At 39.4% G+C, this 26,428-nt stretch overlaps 1 protein-coding gene across 1 annotated transcript in view; it reads left to right on the plus strand.

Moving 5' to 3' along the window:
• Nucleotides 1-984: 984 nt before the first annotated feature.
• The window catches only part of MTA3 (metastasis associated 1 family member 3), a gene marked incomplete at its 3' end in the record, with an annotated part of 142,391 nt that continues 116,947 nt past the window's right edge, over nt 985-26,428 (plus strand). The window contains exons 1-4 of the mRNA XM_082480794.1: nt 985-1,073; nt 3,385-3,452; nt 5,423-5,516; nt 24,705-24,831. Of these exons, the coding sequence (XP_082336920.1) occupies nt 1,046-1,073; nt 3,385-3,452; nt 5,423-5,516; nt 24,705-24,831 (317 nt within the window). The 5' untranslated portion in view covers nt 985-1,045. The remainder of the gene's footprint in view (nt 1,074-3,384; nt 3,453-5,422; nt 5,517-24,704; nt 24,832-26,428) is intronic.

Raw genomic sequence — 26,428 nt, forward strand, 5'->3', positions numbered from 1 at the left:
ATTCCGCAGCAGGATCAATTTGTTTGTAAAGTGTGTAGATTGTTTGCGATGCTGTGAACTTTGTATAAACAGGGGGAAACGGCTTCGTGTTACATCAATAATGATGTTTTGGAAGCGTCCCTCTCACCAGCCGACTTGTAAGCATCTTCTGCGACGCTTCCTGGCTCCCAGACGAGCTGCTGGGTGCATCCTTATCCTGTGGTAGTTGCTTGCCGCTGCCCGTTGCCAGCAAGGGGGCTTCTCCGGGGGGCGGGCGGCTCGGAGACCCTCCGGCCTGGAACCCCCCCCCCCCACCACCCCGTTGCCGGAGGCGGGCTGGGCTCCCCCTCCCCGGCTGCGTCCCGCTCCGAGGGCCCGCCAAGGAGCCGCTAAAGCGATCGGTCGCCAACAGGTGCAGACGTGCGAGGAAACTTTCTCTGGGTTATTACTAGGAGTTTCGGGGGGGGGGGAGAAGAGAGAGCCCTCGGCTGCAGGGCACAAAGCGACGCCGGGGTGTAGAGAGGACAACCCCCCGAAAAAAACCCCAAACCCCAGAGGGGAGATGGAAGAAGCAGCCGCCCGCTTACTTCCAGGCAGCGCCGGGCTCCCGAGTTTTGGGACAAAGCGGCGGGGGCCCGCAGAACGTGGCGGGCGTTGGGGCAGGGCGGGCGGCCCTCGCTCTGCGCCCGCCGGGCCGGAGGGGGAGGGGGGGGGGGGGGCCGCGCACCCGCCCCCCCGGCAAACGCCCGGCCCCACCTGCGGCCGGGCCCCCTGCCTCCGATCCGCCCCGGGGCCGGTGCGCGGGGGGAGAAGGAGGGGGGGAGGGAGGGAAGCGGTGGGGGCGGTTTTTTAACCCTTTGCCCGCCGGGCGGCTCCGGAAACGGCCGAGGCGGTGGCGGCGGCGACCCCGTGAGGCGCGGCGCTGTGTCCTGTGCCCGGGCGGGGAGGGGTGGCGCAGGGTGGGGGCGAGCGTGGGGCGGGGGGGCCGCGGGGGCCGCTCCCTCCTTGCCCAGCCCGGCCCGGCGGAGGCGGCGGCGGGAGGAGGAGGAGGGCGCAGAGCGCAGACATGGCGGCCAACATGTACCGAGTGGGAGGTATGTGGGGATGGGGCAGCGCCCGCCCGGCTCTGGGGGCCATGCGCCCGGCAGCAGGGACGGGGCCGGGCCTGGCCGGCGGGGAGAAGGAGGGGGGACGCCGAGCCGCGGGCTGCGCGCACCGCGCCGGGGTGAAGAGAGGTGCACCGGCCGCCTTCGCCTGCTGCGGCCAGCGCCATGTCTCCGAGCGGGGCGGCCGGGCCGGGGTGGACGGCGGGAGGCTGCAGCAGACCCCGGCAAAGAGGCCGCCGGGCCCTCCGCGGGGCGGAGGACGCAGGTTCCTCCCCCGCCGGCCCTGTGCGCCGGGTGGGAGGCCGGCCCCCACCGCCGAGGAGGAGAAGGGCAGCGCCGCCCTCCGCGGGGAAGGAGGCGGGGGGGGGAAGGGGGGGGGTAGCAGCAGCAGCGGCGGCGGCGGCGCCGCCGGCTGCCTGTCCCCTCACCGCGGCGCGGCCTCCCCTCGCGCCTCATCTCCTCGCCCGGTGAGCGGTGAAGGGGCCGCCCGGCGGTACCCTCCCCTCACCGGGCCGCGCCATGCAGTGGGCTAGCCCGCCTGTGAGGCGAGCGAGGGGCGGCCTACCGGGGCCGTGCGCCCCCGGGCCGGGGGCCTGCCTCGGCACAACGCAGCCGCCGCTGCGGCCTGGCGGGCCCGGTCGACGGCGGCGGCGGCGCGGGCAGCCGGCGCCCGCTCGCCCGCCCCGAGGGGCGGCCGGCGGCGCTTGCCTCCGCGCCGTTCCCCTGCCCCCGCTCCCTCCTTTTAACGGCGGAGTTTCTCCGTGCCGTTCTTCATCTCCCGGGGATAAATCATAAATCCGGCTGTGTAACCGGGGGGGGATTTCTGTCAGCTTTCCTGCTTACCGACGTGACCCCTGATGAGTGCACCGAGACGTGACTGCTTGGCACTGGGCGAAGGGCGGCCGGGGGGGGGCACTTAAGCGGTGAAAAACACGGCAAGCGTTTCTCTCGCCGCCCCCAGCCTGTCCAAATAGACACGGGTGACTTTCCGCCGCCCTCCCTGACGGAGGAGGCTGTGTTCCTGGCGCTGTGGCTCAGGTGCACCGCTCAAGTTCGGTTTTTCAGTACTTGGTGCTCAAAAACGGCTTGTCTCCCCCTCCTCCTCCTCTCTCCTCAGCAGCCTGAGGTGAGAGGGAAGATGGAAGTAAATGAGGAATCATATTAGCTGGTTTCAGCCTCTTTCTGCCTCTTTTGAGGTACGCTGATGCATCCACAAATCGTCCATCTGCATCCTCCTTCATTAGGGCATTTAGATTGTAATCCCATCAGCCTTTACTCATGAAAGTAATCCTTCTCTGAGCAGCGCTGTTGAAATCTGGGCAGGGTTTGCTTCTTAAGTCATCAGTTCTGATTTTTTTCGTTGAAATCTTAATAAGCAGTTGTGAACAATATCCAGAGATCACATTCTTTCTTTAGAGCTAGATGAACTACCTGAGGTTCTATTTCACTGTAATCTAGTGTGAAAGCATTGCAGAAGAGTTTTATACGTCATTATGGTCCCCCCACCCAAGTTTTTTAAAGAAAGTTTGCAAGTTGCGTAGTGCAGAAGTCAAATCTCAAATGCAAAGTGTGGTTAGCATTTGATGGGTACATTTTCATTTGATGCAAACAAGTTTTGAGAAAACTATTGAAGGAAATGAGCTGCATGTCAATTCTTTGTAAGTTGCATGGGAGCAGCTTTGAGGATATGAGTAAACTTCCATATAGTCTATGAAAATATTTTTGTATTAATAATGCTATAAGAAACCTTTCCCTGGAAGAACCTCACTAACCTCATGACTATTACTGCTTGATATGGTTTGCATGTTACTGAACAGAGATGACAACAAAAGCAAGTATCGTAAAATCTACATTACTGTACATGTGGCTGTACTGTTACAGCACCTGATAATAAATGGGAGGTAGAATATTTTACAGAAATATTTATCTCCATAATATAGAAACTCACTTAAAGCACTGTATTCTTAAATCTTTGCTAATCGATTGTGAGAAACAGACGCTTTTATATCAAGATTTATGAAGTGTGTGGATTAGTGAATTACAACGCAAGCTCCAACACAAGGCATTTAACTTTATTTCAGCATGATTTTTAAAGCATGTGTAGTGCAGTTATAACCAGAATTTATGAACAAATGATGTTAAATCTCAGTATAGAAATACTTCACTGCCTTAACATTTGCTGAGAAATCTCAGCTTTTTAACAGCTTCTAGGTTTAGAAGAAAATTTTTGCACTAATAATGATATGCTTTTAAGTATTATTTTTTGGTACTTCAGTATCTTTCATTTTTTTCATTGCAGATTATGTTTATTTTGAAAATTCTTCCAGCAATCCGTATCTCATTAGGAGAATTGAAGAACTTAACAAGGTACACAAGTATCTAAGATTCTTGCTTAAACTCTGCAAAAGTCAGTGCACTTTTGAAAAAAATAAGAATTATTTCCATCCCATAAGTTTTCTATTGTGGTAGAATTTTCTTGTTGTTTTTGTTTGTGGTTTGGTTTTTTTTTTTGTTACTTTCTTGAGATTTGCTATGTATTTTATGTATGTTTCAGTTACTGAAATCATGTTGTGTGATATCCTGTAATTCTTCCCTGTTACCTAAGGAAACACCCAGTTGATCATTCCTGGTGAACAGGAGTATTCTGCTTTAAAAATTTCCACGAGTCCTTTGAATGCTTGAGGAAATGAATGAATTTAGTTCTCTGTATGGTGATGACACTGTGAATCCATCTGGAATGCTAGCAATCATGCTTTTGGATATACGTGTAAAGAGCTAGTAGCTATCAGTGAGACTTTGCAGTGATCAAATAACATAATATGTGACTTCTGTCGCTGTTTATTGCTCTGCTTATTGGCAGCTGTGAATGAAGGACGGGCTTTTGAATAGAAATAGATGGGCTTTTGAATAGAAATAGAGACTGTATTCTCTGTCTTCATCCTGAGTGTATTTTTATAAAGAGTGGAGGCTTTTCAGAGTGTCATTTTGGGGAAAGCATGATTGTTTTTCTTTGTTCTTTTACTACTAAGCATACTTTTACCATTCCATCAAGCAGTATTAAACCTGATTATGTCAAAAGTTAATGATCAAAATGCCGATCGTGATCATGATGTAAATAATGATGAAAATATTTTTTTTTCCTGTGGTTAGAAAGTAAATTAAAAAATTGATGACCTGCAAACATTTTTTTTCTTGTTAGTGGAACATAACACTACTCCATAGCAAGCATCAACCATATTACCTGTTAGTGCTGTCCAGCACAACATCCACTCAACTTGTGCATGGCAAATCCTTTTGGACACTTATTGGAGAAGAATATTTTTTATTTACAGTAATTTAAGTGATTCCAATCATGTTCTGGATGTAATGTTTATTATCTTTAAACTGTATTGCTGTAATTTAATCTCAGTCATGGATGGTAGAGCAGACTCATGTATTGATTTTTATTTATTTATTTATTTTAATTTTCATTTTTTAAAGAGAGTTTCAAGGATATAGTCCAGATATCTTAATTGTGAATTATGTGCTTTCATGTGTTAAAGGCATTGAGCAAACATGGAGATGTTATGGAAATATGTAATGAAATGCTTTGGTTATCATTTTACTGGAGATAAGATGCTTTTTTTTTCTTTTTGGTAAGAAACTTAATTAAAATATGATACTTTTCAGTGCCACATCTTGAGTTTTAAATAAGTAACTCAAGGTAATGAACTAATGTACTTTTCATAACAGGAAAAAGAGTACAATTCTTCGAATATTAGTAGATTCCTTACATTGTCAGGCTAAAGAGCATGATCCCTGTAGTGAGTCATGAAAACAACTGTGAACTAAATGGCTCTTTTATCTTGCATGCTGCAGTGAATTTTCAAATTAACTGTGTTATATTAAATATATCCATAAATACTAAACTAAATATCCAGGGAAAAAAAAAACAGAGAATAAAAAAAAATAATAAAAAATAATTAAAAATAAATTAAAAAAAAAAAACAGAGAATACACATTTCTGTCTAAAGCTGGGTTGCAAAGAAGTGTTCAGAAGCTTCTAATACCTTTTAAGGATTCTTCTGTTTACATGGAACTGGCATTACATCTCTAAACAGCTGCATAATATATAAATTCTTAGCACTAAATATTTATAATCAGTACTGTTACCTGAAATGAAGTTGATACTGGCCTGCATCACAAAGTTTTTACTTACTTGAGTAATTCTGTTAGTCTGCCTGACTGATCATGTGAGAACTACTAATAGGAGGGAAAATTGCAGGCAGGGGGCATGTAATTTGTATTACTCAGCTGAGGAAAGATACATTCTGACTTGATTTATCTTTCTTTTGTAGACTGCTAATGGAAACGTGGAAGCAAAAGTGGTGTGTTTTTACAGGCGAAGAGATATTTCCAACAGCCTTATAATGCTTGCAGATAAGCATGCTAGTAAGTAGATTGTATAGGACGTTTTTTCTTTCTATCACAGCCTGTTCAGTTTCTGCAGCTACTTAAAACTGCATTTCTTTGGCATGTGAATATATATTTATATTAGGCATTAATTAATTTCCAGTTAGATGCTTAGCATTATCTGATACTGGCCCTGTTCCTCATAGTTGCTCTGGGATTAAAGTTAAGCTGTATTAAAGTGATTGAAAGTCTCTGCTTGAAAAAAAAAAAAAACAACCAACAACAAAAAAATTTTTTCATCTGGAAGATACAGCTTTTTTTTTTTATGTCAAAAGTAAATATCGGGTGTAAGTCGACTTAAGCTTAAGAGCGTTTGTGAGAATGTGATTTGACTTTTTTGAGTTAGACATTAACGTGTATTGCTTAATGTAAAGACTGAAATGTGTCACTGGAGGCTGAAAATCACTGGAGATTGTAAAGTAGCTGTTACGTGCATTTATGCTAAATGTAGATATTAATCAGTAAAATAGTAGTAGGCATCATCTCATTGTGTTTCAGAAAAGCAACTATTTGAATAGGGAAAAAAGTCCCATTTTCATCACAAACTACTTTTTTTTGATAGCTGCTATTTGGTCTACAACTGAAATACAGTATTTTTCCATAAATTTATAATTAAAAATATAATCCTGAAGACAAAACCAGAACCTAAAACCTGAGATGTTTGAGAAAGTATTTATTTGCAAAATACTGTGCTTGTGTTTGTAAATAACTGAAGTGTAAAATATGCCAACATTTGGTAAACTTCTTGCCATATACTGTTAAATAACATTTTGATTATAAATGACACTTGAGTTTTCAAACTTAATATGTAACTAAGTGATGTAGGGTTTATAAATCTATAATTTCTCTAATTTATCAGGATGAATCTCTTTAAAGACATTACCAAATGCCGTATTTTCTGTGCAGATATATGATGGAGTAATTAGACGCTTAAAAATACCTTAGAATTTGTTTAAGGTCAAATTCTGATAATTTTACTCATACAAGTACCATCAGTGAAGAGAAACATCCAGCTTTTGGCTTTTGTTTTATTCTTTCATTGGTCCTAGAAAAGTGGAGGTGACGAGTACATAGTGTGAAGTACTAGCTTGTTTTTTAAAGAAAGAAGATACATCTTGCTTATGTTCTAAGGGAATGATTTCTTTAAATGTTTTTCTAGTAGAGTTGGGTACACATTATAATTATTGGTGACCTAATTTATGGCAGTCTGCCCCCACAATCATTATAGTCTTTTGAGTTCTTCCATATGAAATGTATAGAAACATTTTTTGTTTTTCTTTTGTGATGGAAGAGGCAGGTAAGGGTGAAAAGAATAACAATTTTAGTGGAAATATTTTTTTTTAATTTGATTTTTAACACATGAATGTTGTAAATTTTTTTTTTTTTGTTGGCTTATTTTTTAGGAAAGAGTGTGTTAGTTCTGTGGGCATCATTCGATCTGGGAAAGTGAATAAGATTTTTCTATTTCCTTTGTGAGTTTTAGATTGCCATTTTGTCAGCACTTTGATATAAAGGACTTGTTGATGTTCTGTTGCTTTTCCACTATAGCATGCTAGGGGGTTTACTGTTGTCAGTAGAAGTACCATGGAATCTTCCATCCCATTTTCTCTGTTGGGATTCCCTTGTTGTTTTCTACAAAGAAAATAGAAATGTAATTTCTAGCTGATTCAACAAGCACCTTTAGAATGCCTCTGTCTCACAGGTCGTAAGTCTTCTAACCCTTCTTATAGATTAGGTTTCTCTGTGGACATTTTCTCTGTACGTAATGTTTTCTTTCTGACTAATCTGTGGAATCTGTACAGCTAAGCTATTTTAGGAGATACGTGTTACAGTTACAGGGGACAGCACATAGTGAAGGATTGCTCGCCTGGATCTTCATGCAGCTAATACAGCAGATGTAGTTAAATGTCAAATCAATTTAAATGTTTTGATTCTGGAATACCACAGTGTTCTGTTTAAAAATATGATGTATGTAAACAAAATATTTGTATATTTATGAATTGAATGTTTTGGGAATGTTTTACATAGCTAAACATGTTGATGCTTCAACACTTCTACCTGCTTTGTTATTAAATAAATGCTAAAAGATATGAGTTTCTTACGGAATGGAAATTCCAGTTCAGTCAATGGTTACTCCAGTATATGCGTCTAGAGAAGTCCTTTTAAGATCTGCTTGATCTTTTCTAATGACATTTCATATTGCTAGCAATTTCTTTTTTCTTTCTGATAGAGAAAACTGTCTTGAGTAATGCACTTCAGAAGATTTTGGCAGGTGGGGATTGGGTTTCCTTGGGTCACACTTCAATTTCTGAAGGTTGCATTTTGTGGTGTAGGTATGGTCCCATTTAAAAAGAAAAGAAAATAGTTTTGTAAGAGAATATTTTAGAACTTTAAGAACAAATTTTCAATAACTTGAAAAAGTGTCAAAACAATTTAAAGAATGTTTGGGGAAAAAGAGAATGTAGATCTGTGACACGATCACTGGTAAAGAGTCAATATACTGGGTTTTTGATTTTTTTTTTTTTGTTTGTGTTTTAAGTCTACGAAAAAGTTTCTTTTCTTCTTCTGATGGAAGTTAATTAACAAGCATTTTCATTGGTCAACCAGCATCATGTATGATGCCAGTCTAGATCTGGGATTAGTTCTATGACTGTAGCCACTGAAATCCAGGGGTTTGGAATGTTTTATGGCCACGTTTTTCCCCCTTTGATTTCTGTTACTATGAAATAGAGTCTATGATAAGACCAACTTGAAAGCCAAACCAAAATACTAGCCAAGGTCAGCTTGTTGATCCTACGTAGCCTCCTTAACGGAGTAGGGAAGTTCTGTTGGAGTGTGTCACCCACCAGCTCTTATGTTGTAGCCACTACCATAGGGTCACTGTGAGGGGGGTCATTCCTTTCTTCATGCAGTAGAGTAAAGCTTACTTTATGGGGAAAAGAAGGAAAAGAGGTGAATAAAGACAGCAGGCAGTCCAAGAGCTATTTTGCAACAGATGACTGAAGTACATAAGCAAATGAACTTGGAGAGGAGGGACAAAAACACTCAGCTCGTTAAAATGGGTGAAGCAAACATAAAGGGGCAGCATAGAGATGTTTTGTAGCCAAGTGGTGGGATTGAAAGAGAAACTGTGAACTGTAGCTGGATCTATAAAATTTAGATGATTCTTTATGTAGAGTGTGATTGATGTAAATATTTTAGGGCAAGGTTTTAATAGCTGGTGATGGGGGACTGTACTCGCTTTGTACCAGCACTGGGTTTAGGTTACAGTGAAGGGCTCAACATCTGTATTTCTTTCTTTTGTAATAGATTTATGCACTATTACTTTCTTGAAGCTGAGAAGGGTAGCCTCAGTGCATGATGCCATTTTTTACAGTTCTTTACATTTTACATCATGTGCTATCATGTAATACTATGTCTGAAGTCATTCTCTTACTGCAATTCCTCAAACAGCTTTTGCCTAGTAAATCACCTGGGGACGATATGAAAAAAAAAATAATTCCTGTTGTCAGAGGCCTTTGTCTTCTGATTTACTAAGAGAGTTTGCTTTGACTTTGGTGTGTGTGGTGCTCCTGACTAAATGCCCAGAATTTTTCTGGGCCTATGATAAAGCCCATCCACTGTGTATTTTTTCTCATTAACAAAATTGTGAATAAGACAGGAGTCAATTTAAAAAAATAAATCTGAGGTGTATTGGTTTCGGTGACTGAGAGATCAAAGGTAAAATGGAGATTTTTCTCAGTTACAGAGTCTGTAGTCAAAATCTCCTTTTTTCAATCTCAATTGCTCTGTAGAGATCACTTACTGGCTTTACTTCTCATAGTTGCACTTTTTTTAGGACTTTTAGCCTTCAGCTCTTGAACAGTCATGTTTCATATTGTATTGCTTTGCAAAATAGTGTTTGTGCTACGTAATTTTTATACACAATAGATTTCTAGGAAGAAAGAGTTGTGTTAGCAATCTAGTGATTTCTGTTGAACAGTTGGAGTCTGTACTCACCTCTGACCTTGGTATGACACTGGTGTATTGTAATCAGAAACAAATCAAGTATTCTCTCTGTACTTTACTTTATCTGTAAAGTAATGCTTTTACGGGCAGTTCTTATTAAGGTTGATGAAAAATATTTAATATTCCAATACATCTTTATAGGTCCCACTAAAAGATCTCAAAGCTCCTTACAAATAATTAGCCTAAAAAATAAGACTTTATTTTGTATGTTAATATCAAGAATGTTCCAACAGTCCTGGAAATTGTTTGATCTTACACAGCAGTTTTGCTGTTGTCGAGCTTACTTTTATCTGAAGATGCTTTGTATTTGAGGAAAAAAAACCCCACAATTATTTTGTATATTGTCTGTCTATGTTAGCATCTGAATAATTGCCAAACATTCCAGATGCATTCAAGAGAATAAAGCTGTTAATATTCCATCTGATTTTGGGGAAGCATTTTATTTCAGTAGAGCAGCAGGCTAGAAGGTGGCATAGAAGATGGCAAGAAAATGAGCTTAACTTGAGAAATGCTGTTTCATATATTTAATAGTAATGCAGATTACTCGTTAATATTCCCAAAGATACACAAAACTGAAATGTGAATTGCTCTCATGTGTCATCAGTTTGTTTTAATATATGGTTGCTGTTACACAGTGGTATTCTTAATTCCGGGAAAAACACATGAGAGTTTTTTCTGCCCTCTTCAAAAACCAAAGAAATACAACTTAGAAAGTTTCATTTTCCAGTACTTTTCTCAAGTGTACATAGAACTCAAACAGGAATAGGGCAATTCAAGCATTCAGTATATAAGAAAAAAAATGTGTTTGTGTGTAGACCCTGGTGGTTCAGTAAAGGGCTCCAAAGTAAAATGCCTAAAATGCGTTGTGTTGTTCAGTGTTCTCTTCTCTGAGTTACATACTTGACTTGGTATAATTCAGAACATTTATAATCTAGTATTACTGGGTTATTTTTGTCCAATCAGATGATAAAAACGACTGAAAACTTGGAGGTTTTTTTTTGTTGTTGTGGATCTTTTTTTATCATAGTAGTTCTTGTGCATCAAACTAGAAGCTGTTATTAAGAAAGAGTATAACATTTCCTTAATCACTGTCCCTTTTCTGAAAAATCATTTTAAAATGAGACACTTCATGTTACTTAATTCAAATCATATGTCTTAGAATAAAACGCATCTTTTGACTGCAGATTTTATTTGAAACCTTAAATTGACTTTTTTTGGGTCCCATTAGTTCCCTTGAATACCTGTTGTCTCCACAGCCTATGTTTCGTTAGAAGCAGCTCTGGTCAAGTGAGCGTGAGAGACAAATGTTAATTCTTCCATTGCATATGATCCATTTTCTCCACCTTCATAATTTTAAATGTTCAAATAATTTGTAGGGTTTTTTTTGTTTTGTTTTTGACATGGTGAAGGCTTATATTGTTGTATCCTCCATGGAACTCCCAGTGAATGAATTAAGACAGTTTATTCGCTTTACTGGTAGTGCTAGTAGAGATTGACATCCATCCTACAGGAGAGGATGCTCAGAGGCATAGAGAGTTCTTAGTTACTCTTTCAAGAGAATTGAAGTTTAAAGAGCTGCCTGTTTAGCAGGTGGTCCTTTGGATGAAAAGATCATTGTATTGCATTGGTCTTAATACAGATAAAACAAACAAAACCTTTTGGGTCTCGTTTATGGTCATATGGGTGCAAAAAAAAAAAGTGTTTAGAGCTTGAATTCAATTTATTTGTCTCTTTTACAGTAGCATATAAGTGGCTCTTCCATGGAATTTAGTCTGTTGTGGTTTAATCCCAGCCGGCAGCTAGAATCACACAACTGCTCATTCACTTCCCCCAGCTTGGATTGGGGAGAGAATCGGGAGAGTAAAAGGGGGGGGAGGAAAACCCTCATGGGTTGAGATAAAGACAGTTTAATAGGTAAAGCAAAAGCCGTGTGCACAAGCAAAGCAAAACAAGGAATTCATTCCCTGCTTCCCATGGGCAGGCAGGTGTTCAGCCATCTCCAGGAAAGCAGGGCTCCATTGCACGTGATGGTGACTTGGTAAGACAAGCGCCATCACTCTAAATGTCCCCCCCTTCCTCCTCCTTCCCTAAGCTTTATATACTGAGCATGACATCATATGGCATGGAATATCCCTTTGGTCAGTTGGGGTCAGCTGTCCTGGCTGTTTCCCCCTCCAGCTTCTTGTGCCCCCTGAGCCTGCTCACTGGCAGGGCAGTGTGAGGAGCAGAAAAGGCCTTGAGAGCTTAGCAACAACTAAAAACACTGATGCGCTGTCAAAAGTATTTCTTATCCCAAATCCAAAACACAGCAGTGTACCAGCTGCTAATAAAAAAGTTAACTCTATCCCAGCTGAGACCGTGACACTTTCGGAAGGTTTTCTGTTAGGTTACAGTTTGTGTTTTAATTGCACTTGGTGAGAAGGCCTCTTTCCTGCTTGCTGTTAAGAAAACGGCTCTGTTGATACTACCCTGTGATGAAGGACACAATTTTTCTGGATGTTAGATAGGAGGGGAAGGAACTAAGGAGTAGAAAGGCAGAGTTGGGAATCAAAGATAGGAGAATCTCTTGGAGCATTTATAAGGAAGAAGGAGGCTTGGCTGCTAGATATGCCTGAGGAGTAGGTGAGCAGACTTGTGTAACTGGTTCAGTGAGATACATTACCACCTCAATCTCAAGGCTTTTGTAAATACAAACTGGTGTTTGTTTGCAGCTTAGTGTCCCTGGCCTTGTCATCTCTGTCCACCCACATCTCCCACACCCCTCCCTCCAGTGAGTACTGAAGAATTAATGGAAAATTATTTTTGACCTCACATATCTGCCATCTTTTCAGAAGACTCTAGGGTTTGCTTTGAAGATGGGGTGGTGAACAGAGACAAAAACAAATACAGTAAACCAGGAAAGTTTAGGAGAATGAGTTCCAATAGCTTTTTTGCTCAAGACTGGAATTTTACATGTTATACTTATTTACAGTCAACTAATAGAGACATGTAAACTAAGCACTAGCAAATTCAAGTATGTTATGTTGCTCCTGGGGATCCTGAAGTCTGTGATGTGGGTGAGACGCACCCTAGGAGGACCATTTAAGGATGATACAGATAACAGATTCTTTAATCAGTCACAGAGTAGCTTTTATGCTAAGGTATTTTTATATTACTGTAACTATCACTTTCACTGAAAATGAGCTTGAGGAATAGGGTTGGTTTTTTTGTGAGGAAGACATGACCTTTTTTATCTCCTGAGACAAGGGAACATGAATTTTCCTTCACTTACCCAAGAGAATGTCTTCAGTTGTAATTTATTTGGGGGGGGGGGGGGGAAATTCAGAAATTGCTGAAATAAAGCAAGCCTTGTCCAAAATTACATCCTTGTCGCCAAGGAGAAACTTGTCTCAAGGCTCCCAATTATCCTTTTCAAGGGTGCTTTGAGTAGTCTCATAAATTATTTGTTTTGTTCATTTGATTTTTGTGCAAGAACTGCATACTTGTAAATTGTTTTCCCTCAACGGTAAAAGCTATAAAGAAGCAGTAATGAGGAACTTTTTGCTTCTGACCATATCTGAGTGTTCTTTCTGTGAATGACATTTTAGAATTGGGAGTTAACTGAAGTGTATATTGTCTCATTAACAAGTTTATTGTCAGCTTTAAGTATCTTGTGGAATTATTAACTGCTGTGGCCATTCAGACTCTTTCTTTGGTGCAGAATGTCTTGTTAGATTGTGAATGTTAATGATCTTCTTTCAAATGAGTGAATAGATTTCCACCTAAGTTTTTTTAGGAGTTCTTAGCTCTGATGGAAAACTTGCACAAATACACTTTTTTCACCTAAGTACATGTGATCTGGTTTGGGTATGTAGGATTTTGCACGTACATTGTCCACTATGCAGTTAGTTTGTATAACTGCATCTGAATTTTTACATGAACCAGCATACTAGCTAGTAACTACTAGCTTCATCTTTTGACCTCTTAAGAATAGATTTATAATTCTGGGCAGCCATATGTAGATATTTTTTTTTAATTCAAAAATCTTATTTTCTGAACACATAATTTAAAGGGCTTGAATACATTGCTGCCAATCTCTGAATGTGAAAACAAACTAAAACCAGAATCTGGATTAAATCCATGAGTTTGCTGTGGAGAGTGGAAATCTGTAAAATACCAGTTCGTATTTATGCTTAAAACTGTTTAATAGATACCTGAAATTCAGCTTTTCATTTTTATTGCTTAATTACTGAAATTATTTATTTAGTATGTTTCCTTAGGTAGTCAGTGGGTACAAAAGGTGGCCCTTTTTCGAGCTGTACTCACCAAATAAATTCTTCACACTTTGAGCTGTTGGAAGGAGACAGCATTCACAGAAAACTGCCAAAACATTGTGTGTTTTGTTTCCCTGTGTTCCTTAGGGTTTATTTCTCCGTGATGAAGTTTAAATACATGCATCAATATTACAGTACTTCTTGGTTTGGGTTTGTTTTGATTTGTGGAAAACATGTAACTGTCATCTCTCAGCTGCTAACTTTCTTGCCTCATTAATGTTTGTTAATTGTGCAGGCCAATGATCCTGCGTTGTTTTCTTGATGACCTCCAAAATATTAGTAACATTATCATTGGTACTATTGATCATAATTTTTTGTGTTGTGAAGATAAATAGGATGTTTCACACCTCCTAGATTTCCATAATCTCAGATGGTTCTACTTTTCTTTTTTTCTTGTCTCGTAATTTTAAGTGAATCTTCCCACTTTCTCCCCAGTGCACCCACACTGTACCAAAGCACCTGAGGCATAAATTTTAGACTACAAAAACATTGCTAGGTTATCTCTATCTGTAAAGCTCCAATTAGGGATGCATTTTACATCTTCAAAGAGTTCTCTGATAGTCTAATTGAATCAGTGGTTTGTATCACTTACAAATCTGGATGATGTGAACTCACTATTAATATAAAAAGATTTTTTTCCCATCATGCAGTGGCAGTTAAATGTATGAATCGGGGATCAGGCCTGATTGTTTAAAGGCTTACTAGCAATAATTCTTGAAGGTCTGTATCATGCAGTGGAATGAAACCTGCAATAGTTGTCCTCAGTGATACTCATGCATGCCTGTAGCTTGACATATGATGACAGAGATGGAGCTTATGAGCTTGGGCAAAGCTCTATGGGAGAATGAATGTAGTGCTTCCTACCCAAGCTGATTAATGCAGTGCTGAGTATATATGGCGTGAGGTATTATGGAAAAGGTAGAAGTACCAGGTAAGATTCATAACTAAACTACTTCTGTGGTTTGTCTGTAAACTCTTTTTCTGTTAAATGTAGCCTACACAAATAACAGGATATGGGCTCAAAGTTACCATGTATATTGAGTTTGACATGCCCCAAACCACGAGGAGTGTCAGGGTGGGTGGCTGGAATGGCTGTGCTATTTGGTGATGTGATTTGTCTGTTTGACCAATACTTTGTTTTTCACCTCAGCTACTGTTCGTAACCCTGTCTGAGCAAGGGAAGGTTCGTAGTATGAATTTGATGTGCTACACAAGTGCTTCTGCAAGGATCCTTGCAGATAGATGTTTTGTACTAACGTAGAATACGTCACTCCCATAAGCAAAACAAGTTTGAGTGGTAAAAAGTGCAGGTTTTTTTTTTTTTTCAGTAAAAGCCTGTTCTACATTATCAACTTCCTAAAAGACTTTGGGGAGCTAAGTAGTTCGTTTTGCCTGTCACCCACTGTCTGAGTCCAAAACTTGTTTGCAGATTTATCACAGTACGTAAGATCTCTTTTCTGTGCAGATTGTGTAGTTGCTGGGCTGTGCATAGAGCACTATATATGCATACCTCCAGAGGTTATGTAAGTATGTGTGCGTTTTCTACTTGTACAACAGGTTAAGCATCTATCAAAAAGCATCACAACTAAATTAGCAATCTTCCCATTTTTGATATGCTGACTGATAGACTTAAATTTTCATTTGTCTGTTCTTGTTTCTGTGAAGGATTGTAAGCGTGATACCCAATGCTGAAGAGAGTCATGTTTCATTTTTCTGTATTAAAAGTGCAGCCTTGTTTCGGCTTAAACCAGTGCAGAAATTGTTAGTGTTGGCAGGGTCAGTGACCTGTAACCTAGTCCTACAGGGTACTGTGGCCCTTTACTGTGTGACAGTTCCTTTAGGCCAGATCCTTTGACTGATGCTGCTGTCAGGAGTGAAATCCTGATGCTGTCTTTCTCAGTATGGCCTCAATGGGCCAAGGACTCAGTTGCCAAGTATCGTACAAGAAAAAGAGCTTTGATATATGGACAGCTTTTATATTTATTTTTGCCTTCAAAGGGTGACTAGCTTCATATACCTTCATAATACTCTTCCCTCTTTTTCCCTGTTTTTAGTTTTTTTCTTGGTAAGAGGGAAAAAAAGCCAGGATCAGAATACTGAACATTCAACATGTATGAAGTGAACAAATGGTGATTTTTGATATTTTACTTCATACTATAACAAACATGGTGTTTGAATATGTTGTCTACAAAAGAAAGTACTGAGAGTTCTTGGTTTACTTGACTTTTATTTCCATTTATTTGAAGAAAAATGACAAAAATGGCATACATATTAAAGATTTCACTAGCTAATACAATGCAATGTTTATTCTTACGCTCTCATTTGTTTGTTTTTTTCCCACCAGCATCAGAATTAATAAATTAAAATGTTTTAATAATTTAAAGTGACGCATATATTCCTATCTCTTTATACTTTCTCAGTTCATATGTATAGTTCCCGTTAATTAGAATCTTAAGATCTCTCTACATGCATCAAAGAGATGATATACCCTGGAAGATAAATCTAGCATAGCTGAAGATGGAAAAAAAAAAGAACTTTTAAGTCTTACACAGACCATCAGAGTGAATGAACTCCTCTTCCTGCTTGTCTCGTCAGGTCTATAAACAGAAAAGCTTTCTTATCTTACACGTATTGAGCAGACGTTATCTTGGATAAAATTCTTCTCATTTTAAAATCCTGCACATGGAGTTTTAATGTCTCTTGGTTAAGTTTATTCAAGAACAGGATATACAAATACTTTTCTTTCTCTTTTTTTCTACTACTTCTTTCCTCCCTGCAAAAAATCAAGCAAAATTCAGCCCTTCTGGGAGGAGATACTGTAGAAGATAAATAATTTGTATTTTAAAAGCAGAATCATATGACATTCTGAGTAGGGCTAGGAAAGTACTTGTACAATCTGTGCCTTTTTGTCTCTGCCAACACATTTTTAAAAGCTGTTCCACTATTGAGGATGTGAATTGTATGTTAGAAAAGCAGTTTAGATCTCTGAAGCTCTGTGGTTATCATTGTTACACAGTGAAAGAAAATGCCAGTGTAGATCTTAAATGTGAACTCTGAGTTCTTACAGAAAACTTAAAAAGATTTTTGGTGTTCTTACTTGTCTACATTTTTTTTTTTTTTTTTTAATATTTATACTGTACTTTATTAAGGAGAGGCAACTATACAACTTGTTAACTAACTAGATCAAGCACACCTGTTACCTCTTCTAAAGGAAAGACCATCTTGTTCTAACAAGATACTACGAGTAGGAGGTCTGTATGGAAATAGTAAAAATCTGAATGATGGGAAAAGTTAAGAGCATCAGGCTCATGAAAATGGAAGATACAGATCTCCCTTTTCTCAAAATTAGGTCTAATAATTATTCATGCAGGTTACATGGCATTGGTGCAGGTAGCCTTTGTATTTCTTGAGCTAGACGATAGATCTAAAAGATTTATTTTTTTTGAGCAGTGTCAGATTCCCCAGGTGTACTTTTGCTCTGTAGGATGGTCTGCTAGCTGGGATTTGAGGGTTTTCCCCTCAAAGTAAGTTTCCGCTTTCTTTCCCACCACAGCTCTAAATGCATTTACACTTTGGAAAAGTTACTAATTGGCTTCTGATCCAGCTGATGAGCTGTATGCCAGTAGTTGGACATTGCATCATATTGCAAATAGCTGTGTTGGTGGCACAATTTTGAGTCTGATGCTTGCTGCTACTAATGAGCTGCTTAAAGAAACACTGGGCAGGACTGTTGCTCCACACACGCTGCAACAGATTGGTACAGTTTATACAGGTGTACACATGACCAAACATATTTTGAGCTATTTAACAGGATATTTTCTCATTGGAAGAGTTTGCATTTAAATAGGTGAGACAGAAACCAGGTAAGAGGGAGAGAGGGGAACAATCTAGTTTAGATTTATGATACAGAGTTGCCAGCTCTTTCATCATTGCTTGCACGTCATTGTTATCATGCTTGTATGGGACTTTTCTGTTCTAGAGTGTTGTCATAAATTAGTTTGCAGTGCTGAATGATAGGGTTGAAAAACTAGTGTGCTTACTGTTGTATTTATTCGTGTCGCATTTAATTTATTAGGATATATTTATTAATGTAGCACATCATAATTCACACTACTTATGAAGGTACTCCTTCTCTGCCTTCCACCCATGAGTTCCTTGCTCTCAAAAATCTTCAAAACCAGTTAGCCAAAAACCCCACCCATCAAGTTTTGGAAGGTAGAGTTTTCTGGTAATGAAAACTGGGATAGTTTCCATTAAATATTTTTGCTACAGGCCTGTGATAAACATGATAGTTACCCAGTTGCCTATAACTGATTGTTGTCCTGGGAATTGTTAGTATTGTAACATGCTACTTGGAATTACTCAAAGAAGCCCTTTTGCATTGTTTTAGAAATAATTTTTATTATTGGAGAGTAGGTGTGGCATATTGGTTGTACAGGATAATTATTTTTGGTTTGTGACCTCTTTTAGAAGAATAATGATGAGGTAGCGTGGGAGGGAGGATCACCTGGAAAATTGTGTAATAAAACTGGATAACTCCTTAGAGGCTGTGTGTATATCTGTGCTATCCAATAAGAATTAAAAGTACACCTGTTCCCTGTAAACACAAGCCATCAGTCTTTTTTTTCCTACCTGCAGAATTGCTCAGGTTCACATTTTAGATAGTAATATGCTAGCTAAATGACTCATAATCCATTCAAATTGTGTTTTAGATTTCTAATCCTGTCTGACAGTAACAGCAAATATCAAATTGATGTTAAATATTCTAACAGCCATCTGAACATTGTACTAACAGATGTGGTGTAAGTAAAGCTAATTAATTCAGCTTTGGTAAACACTTTTGCAGTCGAAATAACAGTATAACCGTGCATAGTCTAGCTCACAAAGTTGATCAGACTGCTTTAGTACAGCACTAGGGGCTTAAATAACACAACTAAGTCAGTACAAGGCAACATGTGGCGAGAAGCCTCAGGCAGATGAGCAAATTGGCCAACTGCTCACCTAAGAGAGCTCTTCGTTCACAGTCTGAATAGAGTTGTTCAGATGGTTAGGCCTAATGTTTACCTTTTGTACTCATTTTGGCACTAAATAGATTTACTCCCTCTCCCTCAAGAACCTGTATTTGCAATTCTTACTGCTGTAGCATTGAACAAATGCACGCTTGATGCTTTCACCACAACCAGCTAAGCTTAAAAGAGACTTAGCACAGCCATCTTTCCTTTGATGTTTGGTAAACTTGCTGCTGTTCAGCATTCTCAGCTTTTTATCTGTAGGTTTTAAAATATGTTGGCGATACCTATGATGTATACAGTTTTTGGACTGAGTATAGAAGAAAAATGTATACAGGAAAGGAAAAAAGTTTAGAAACTACTCTGACAGTAAGGCTTAGTGGCATTCTTTGAACTTAAATTTACAGTCATCTAATAGACTTTTAAAGGTATTTTAACAAACTTAGTGATATTGCTGTAACTCCACAAATTGTGGTAGTGATTTAAATCTCTCCATCTATGTTTGCATAAGCCGGATGCAGCTAAACTGAGATTGGTTTCAAAATTGGAAGCAATTAAGTTTAAGAGGTAGGAAGTGAATGCACCTCAGTTTTTGGTTACACTGCTGATTTAATTCAGCATCTGTCTGTGCTGCTGTTGAAAGGTCTTGGTTTTTCCCATCATGTCTTCCCAGTTTAAATCTCGTATTCCCGCTTTTTTCTTTTGTGCTGGCACTACCATTTTTGTTAGGCACACCAGAGCAAGGAATTTGAATTGATCTGGATTAAGGGACAACAATAAAAAAACCTAATTGCATGGTCTGAGTCAGAGGCTGATGTTTAAGGGTTCATACTGTGTGTGGAGTCCCACAGGAAACTCGACGGGGACCTGTCTTTATCAGTGACCCAGAGCAGGCGATGTGGTGCACTGTCGTCGTGTTTGCAGGTGACAAGATACTGGGGGGATGACCAGGTGATACGCTTGAGGGAAGGGCTGGTAGTCAGGGATTACTAGAAAGCAGGAGAAACGAGGTGTCAAGAACCTGAAGATCTTCAGCAGGGACAAATGCCAAGTCTTGCACCTGGGAAGGAAGAGCCCCTGGCAGGGTTGCAGGCTGAGAACAAGAGGGGCTTGGCAGAGCAGCTCTGCAGGAAAGGCCCTGGGGATGCTGGCAGACAGTGGAGCCCTGGCAACAAAGTTGGCCAGCATCATTCTGGACTGTATCACTGGGCGCATAGCCAGTAGATTAAGGCAAGTAATTACCCCCCTGATGAGTCAGTACTCATTGCATCACATCTAGGTACTGCGTCCAGTTTTAGCCCCCTGATACAGGAAGGTTGCTGCTAAATTGGAGCAAGTTCAGCAGAGGCCACAATGTGGACACTTGTCCTGCTAGGAGAGGCTGTGGGAATTGAGCCTGTTCAGCTTGGAGAAGAGGTGGACTCCCAGTGCCTATGGGAAGGTTATAGAGAGATGGTGTTGGGCTCTTTGCAGTGACTAAATTGAAACAGGAGTGATTCAGATTAAAGAAAAGCTTTTTCACCGTGATTGGGTTGCAGGAGAGGTTATGTGGTCTCTCCTCAGAGGTTTTCAGGACCCGGCTGAATAAAATGCTGAGTGACCTGGGCTGACCTCACAGCTGAGTCTACTTTGAGGAGGAGTTAGTATTAGAGACCTCCTGAGAGCCCCTCTTCCAGCCTGAACTACTCTGTGGTTCTGTGGATCTGTGTTCCAGCCAACCTCTATCTGAAAATAACAGTCAGCAGTTTGGTGGCAGTAGAGGGAGAACTTTCTTCTTCCTTTTAAAACTGAAGATTTACTCCCTCTCCATGAAGATAGCCTTTAGTGTTTAAAGTAATCTCTCTCACTTTCTGTTGCAGTTGATGAGACGAGTGCACGGTGGGTTATTTTGACTTAGTTAAGGAAGAGCGATGTGTTAGAGTAAGTTGTTTGCTAGCTGATGTTCAACCATAAAGTGGTTTGAGTCGCATTTAAACCCTTGAGTGCCTTTCAGGATTTATTTTAACTATTTTTAAACCACTTTATATTAAATGGGTGTATTGTGTTCCTAGAGACTTGCCCTCAGTTTATTTTGATTTTAGTTGTAAAAACAAGCAGTTCTTGCTAGTGGCAAGCTTGAGTCATCACATTACTTAACTATAAACAAAGCCACTGTATATGAAGTTTAGGTGGCATGGACAGTTGTCTCTTATTCTCACGCTCACTAAGAACAACACTGTTTTCTACCAGTGAATCCCACAAATTAAATCGAAGTAGAAAAAAATGAGTTTATCACATTTTTAAAAGTAGTAATGCGTATGTAAAATGAGCGAGGATTACAGTTTTTTCCCAGTATCCATTGCTTGCTTGTCAGTTAAGTCTTATTTACATCAGAGGGAATAAGGGAAAGGGTAAGTCTGCAGCGCTACCACTGAAAGTATCACCAAATCACTCTGGTTTTCACGATCAAAGTAAGTATTTACAATTGCTGATTAGAAAGCCCATGTATAATAAATAGACTTAAAGCTCTAAAAGCTCACTGGAGATGCCTGCTTTTGCTCTCCAGGATTTTTCCTTTAAATAATGAAATATTTCTTGTAAGCCAGGAAAAGTACTAGAAATCAGCATTATCTTAAACTTCGCCTAAAGGGAATTGCGTCATTTTCAAAACCTGATTGTATTCATCTTTGTAGTCATACCTAAGACTTTCAACTTATTTTTTAACCTGAAAAATTTTCAATTTAATTATGTTTTCTCTCTAATCTTGGAGGGATAAGGCCTTTGCATGTCATCACCATATTGCTCCATTAAAATACTTGCTCGCTCTGAGCCATTGCTTCATTTCTCTTTCTGAGTGTTGAAAATGTGCTTAGCTTAGTGCTACTTTATGATTTCCTGTAGGTACCTTCGATTTTACTCCTTTTGACAGGAATAACCTCTCCTTGGATGGCAAATTAAATTTCACATACGTTGCTAATCTGAGTCAAAGAGGTGAAGAGACCTCTAAAAGTACTGTAAGTTCTCCACCACTTTTCTTCTAATAGGTGTTAAGGCCTGATCTGTGCAAAAACCTGGTGCGAAGAACCCATGTAAAAGTTTGTTGAGATGCAGAATTCTTTGTATTGCCATCAAACGAACTGGTTTTCTGTTTGCATTTGCCATCAAGCAAGTTTAGTTTTCTCACTTCTTTATGTTATCCAGTGTTTCCATCCTAGGTACAGGTTTGTGTTACTGCTGGGGCAAGCTGTTACTTGTATTTATAAATGCTAATACTACTGTTAGCATTGTTTTTATATTATAACTCTGAAGAAGAAAATTATAAAATTATCCTGGTGATAAATTATATTGTGCTAAGAGTGCAACTGTTCTGTGTCTGGCCATGATTTGTTCCACTTGCTGAGCTTGTGGGATCATCATGAGCAAAACATGTATATTTCATTTCTAAAAATACCACAGAAAAAGCTACATTGCTTCATGTCTAGGTTTGGAGTGTTTTAGGAGATGTGTGTAAGAGTTAATTTTGACTTCAGGCTCTTGGATCAGCACTTTCTTGGCTTATGTAAGATTAGTACAATAAATATATGAGTAAAATTTTGGTAGTTTTAAAATTTTTTTTTTAATTTAAATTCTTACTCTGAAGGAGCTATTAAGACACTTGAGCACAGGTGCCTAAAGCCATATCATCTCTGGTGCTCCCTGCAACCTCTTTAAAATGGCACATACTCTCCTGTGTTTTGTACCATATCGGCAGTCAGATGATTTGGATATGTCAATCTAAAATGGCCCCAGACACCTGTATTTGAATGCCTGAATTGCTTTCTAATGGATTACTTTTTGTTAGCTGTTTTCAGATGGTTATAACACAAGATTACCTTGCTTCAGGAAAGAGAGAGGAAATAAATAGCCAAGTGAGAGCCCTGGACCTGTAGAATAGTAAAAGCAGTACATTTATTTAAAAACAAATAAACAAAACCAAAGCACCCAGAACCAAAAGAAAACACCCCCCCAAAAACCAAAACTAATAAAGCAACCACTGGCATGTCTTGGTATTTTAAGAAGAAATATTAATGCTTGAACTTTGAAATACAAATGTAGCTTGTAATGGTCACTTACTGTAATAAACAGTTGTAGCTATTAATTGCTTGAAACACAAACCTTTTAACATTAATTTATATTTTTTCTTTAATTACGTGGTTAATTAAAAAAGTGCTTTGCCTTTGCACATTTTTTTTTTTAAGCTTTATTTATTGTTAGTATTAAAGATTCCAGAATAATTCTGAACTGAGTTGTGGTCTGACTTGAACTTGTACATGTGTCAGGTGAGACTGAGGGGAGTCTTGTTTTCATTTTTGTTTTTCTTATTCTGCCTCCCCACAAAACATGCCAAAACAAGGAAGGTGACTGGGGGGGTCTACAGCAAGATATATTTAAAGTGGATGGAATTGGGTTTGAAGAAGTTGGTTATATCAGAGCGTATTGTTTTATCACTTCTGTGGAAAGAACTATTAGAAGTGGAATGAGCTACACACAGGCATGATTAAAAAAAAAAATCAAACAATAAAGTGTTGCATTTGGAGAGGACTGGTTGCCACGAGGATGCAGGCAAGCTTCATTTTGAGATAGTGTCCGTAGGTTGTTTGTAAAAAGGGTTATTGTTGGAATAGATGAGATGATCCATTGTAGGTAGTTACGTGAAGTACTACCTAATGCTGAGGTTTTGTCATTTAATTTCTGAGACATTTTATAAAGTAGACTTGGTTTTGCAGCTGGTGGATAATTTAGCAGGTAGAAAATTGACAAATCTTAGAGAATTTATTGAAGTGTTTATATTTTTACATACAATATTCATGAAGACTTTTTGTCCTTTCTGGGAAGCTAGAGGAAATATGGATTCAAGTTCCGCATGTCCCAGGAATCCACTAGGAAGTCAGATTTCAACCATGGAGATCCCAGGATAGCCATTTTGGAGAGCTGGTCATTGTATGACAAGTTAGCAAACACTGTGAACATTGCTCTTTAACTCTGTATGTGATGCTTTTCTACTATCGGCTTTTATTTCTTCCTTTATGTTTCCAGTTTAAAGTTGGTTTAAATTTTTTAAAGGGTATGATTTCATTGGTTTTATCATATACGAGGTAATATTAGAGAATTTCAGGTTATACGAACTATAAAAGATAGCTTTCAGCTGAAAATATCTAAAATATCCTTCAACAAGAACTATGGAATTTATGATTTGCTGTTACAGATGCTGTCTTCTAGATTAAGTAGTGCTTTCTTGCTTAAAATATAAGTAATTTTAAATGTTATTTAAATATAAAAATAAACTATTTGTTGGCAGTATCTAATAAGGAAGTATCTAATGGAAGGCAGTAGGCTTTTTCAGTTTTCTTAGACTGCAGTTTGGCAATTGTGTTTAGTAAATTTCTGTTCATAGAAAGTATGCTTTTACCCAGGACTTCTGTAAAAGTTTTAGTAATACCAATACTAGCAACATAATTCTAAACCAGAACTGGTCAGCAAGCAAGAGGCACCCCCAGAGGAAAAAAAAAAAAAGATGAAAGAAGTTGAAAAAAGAATGAGTAATGTTGTGAGGATTGTTCTTACAGCTGTGAAAGACATCAATGTGTAGTACAATATGAGAAGAGGATAATTTTTTTAAGAGTTTAAGTAGAAGGTATAGAATTCAAAATACTTAATATTCTGTCAAGTTACATAAACTGTAGTCTTTTTAAACTCATGTTTTCTTTTAAATACTCAGGGAGGTTGCTAAGGGGTGGGGGGGTATGTCAAGTGAAATGGCTGCTGCAATGGTGTTATGCAACAGAGTTAATTTCGACCTACGCTCTGCTCCTCTGCAGAAGAAGTTGAAGAAGAGTCTGAAACTACAATTGAGGTTGATTTGACTGATAAACAGAAACATCAGCTGAAGCACAGAGAGCTCTTCCTTTCTCGCCAGTATGAGTCCCTTCCGGCAACACATATCAGGTAAGAAAAAGCAAATATAATTTATCTGTGTGTTCTGTTGAGGTGGATTGCCTGCCACTAGCCCACCTGCTTGAACACTTCAGCCTTTATCTTGCAAAAGGATGGGATTGATCACAGCTGAGTTGTGCCAGGTTGTCCCATGAACTGCTTTGGAAATGACTTTGGTCTTTCTGTTACTTCATGTTTGAGCAAGGGACAAGAGTCTCAGAGCTTTGCCTCGACAATTAGACCATCAGTTCATAATGTGATATAAAGTCAGTCTGTCCCTACTTTGCAAGAGGGTTTTTTTTAATTGTTCTTTTACTGGCCGGAGGATATTCGGCTGTTCTGTCTGCCCAGGGAAACCGCAGATGGGTTTAGAAAGGAGACAGTGACTCAGTGGTCAGATCTGCAGTTTAGGGCTGCACGCATTTAAAAATAAAATTACCCCAGCTTACTTAAGTAAATGTGAAGAATTCATGATTGAGTTGGGCTAAATGTTGCAAAAACATTTCAAGAATTGTTTTAAATTGCCGTAATGCTAATGTAGGAAGAGGCTTGCTAAAGCTCAAAAAAAGGTTTGTTGATTTCTTTCTGTAAATAATGTAAGTGCTCGTGTCATCTCCTACTTAGCAGTCAAGCAAATTCTTTTTGTGTTGGGTGGGGTGGGGAATGATGTACCTAGAAATGGAAAAGAAAAAACACAGTGACAAGGGGGAGTGTAGCGAGTGTAAAACAAGGGCTCTTGTGTTGCATTCTGAAGGAATTTTCGTTCTCTCTTTACATCTAGCTCCCCTCAGCCATTTCAGACCATAAATGACAAGAAGCTACCAAAAAAAGTGTATATGCTCCAACAGGAGAAACACTTTGTATGTGCATATATGTTTTCTTCCTCATTGGCCCATGTGTGGCTTATCTTTCTCACTGCCAGCACAAACCTGGAAGTTGGAATTTTTTGTATTAATTTCCTGTGCTTGATTCAGCTATTTGTTCTCTGACTTTGAGAAAGTCATTTACCTGTCAAATCTCTTGATTCTCCAACTACAGCATAGAGATAATAACCCTGCACAGTTTCTCTTACTTACTTTGACATTTAGATACCGAAATAAGGTATTCTCTTTGTCGAGAGAAGATTACATAGAAGTACTGTAAATGTCTTCTCACCTCACAACTCAGGGAGCAAATACAATAGAGGTTCTCCAGTATGTACTTCACAAAGAAGCCAGAAAAACACGTGAATTCGTAGTACATGCAGCACTGCAGAGCAGGCAAAGGCAGAGTGATGACTTGCATCTGCTTTTCAGAACAGATGAATGCTGTAGGGCTGTGCTGTCATGTGTTACTAAGACCTTTACCGGACAAATTCTGGACCGAGCTTTATGTAGTCTAATGACATTTTAACAATCTTGACTATTTTTAAAAAGAAACGAGAAGGAAAATACACTGCAAAATATTCCTTATTTAGCTTTTTAACTTACTAGTATTCAGATTCTGTGATTCTGAGTAGTTTTCATAACTTTTATTAATTAGCTTGTCCTGTAAAAGAGGATAGAAATGTTGCGAATGTGTTACTCCTCGAACTTCTTCCCATCAGTGCTCCAGAATATCCAAGGATGGA

Source organism: Vanellus vanellus, assembly GCF_965231255.1.
Source record: "Vanellus vanellus genome assembly, chromosome: 3".
NCBI lineage: Eukaryota > Metazoa > Chordata > Aves > Charadriiformes > Charadriidae > Vanellus > Vanellus vanellus.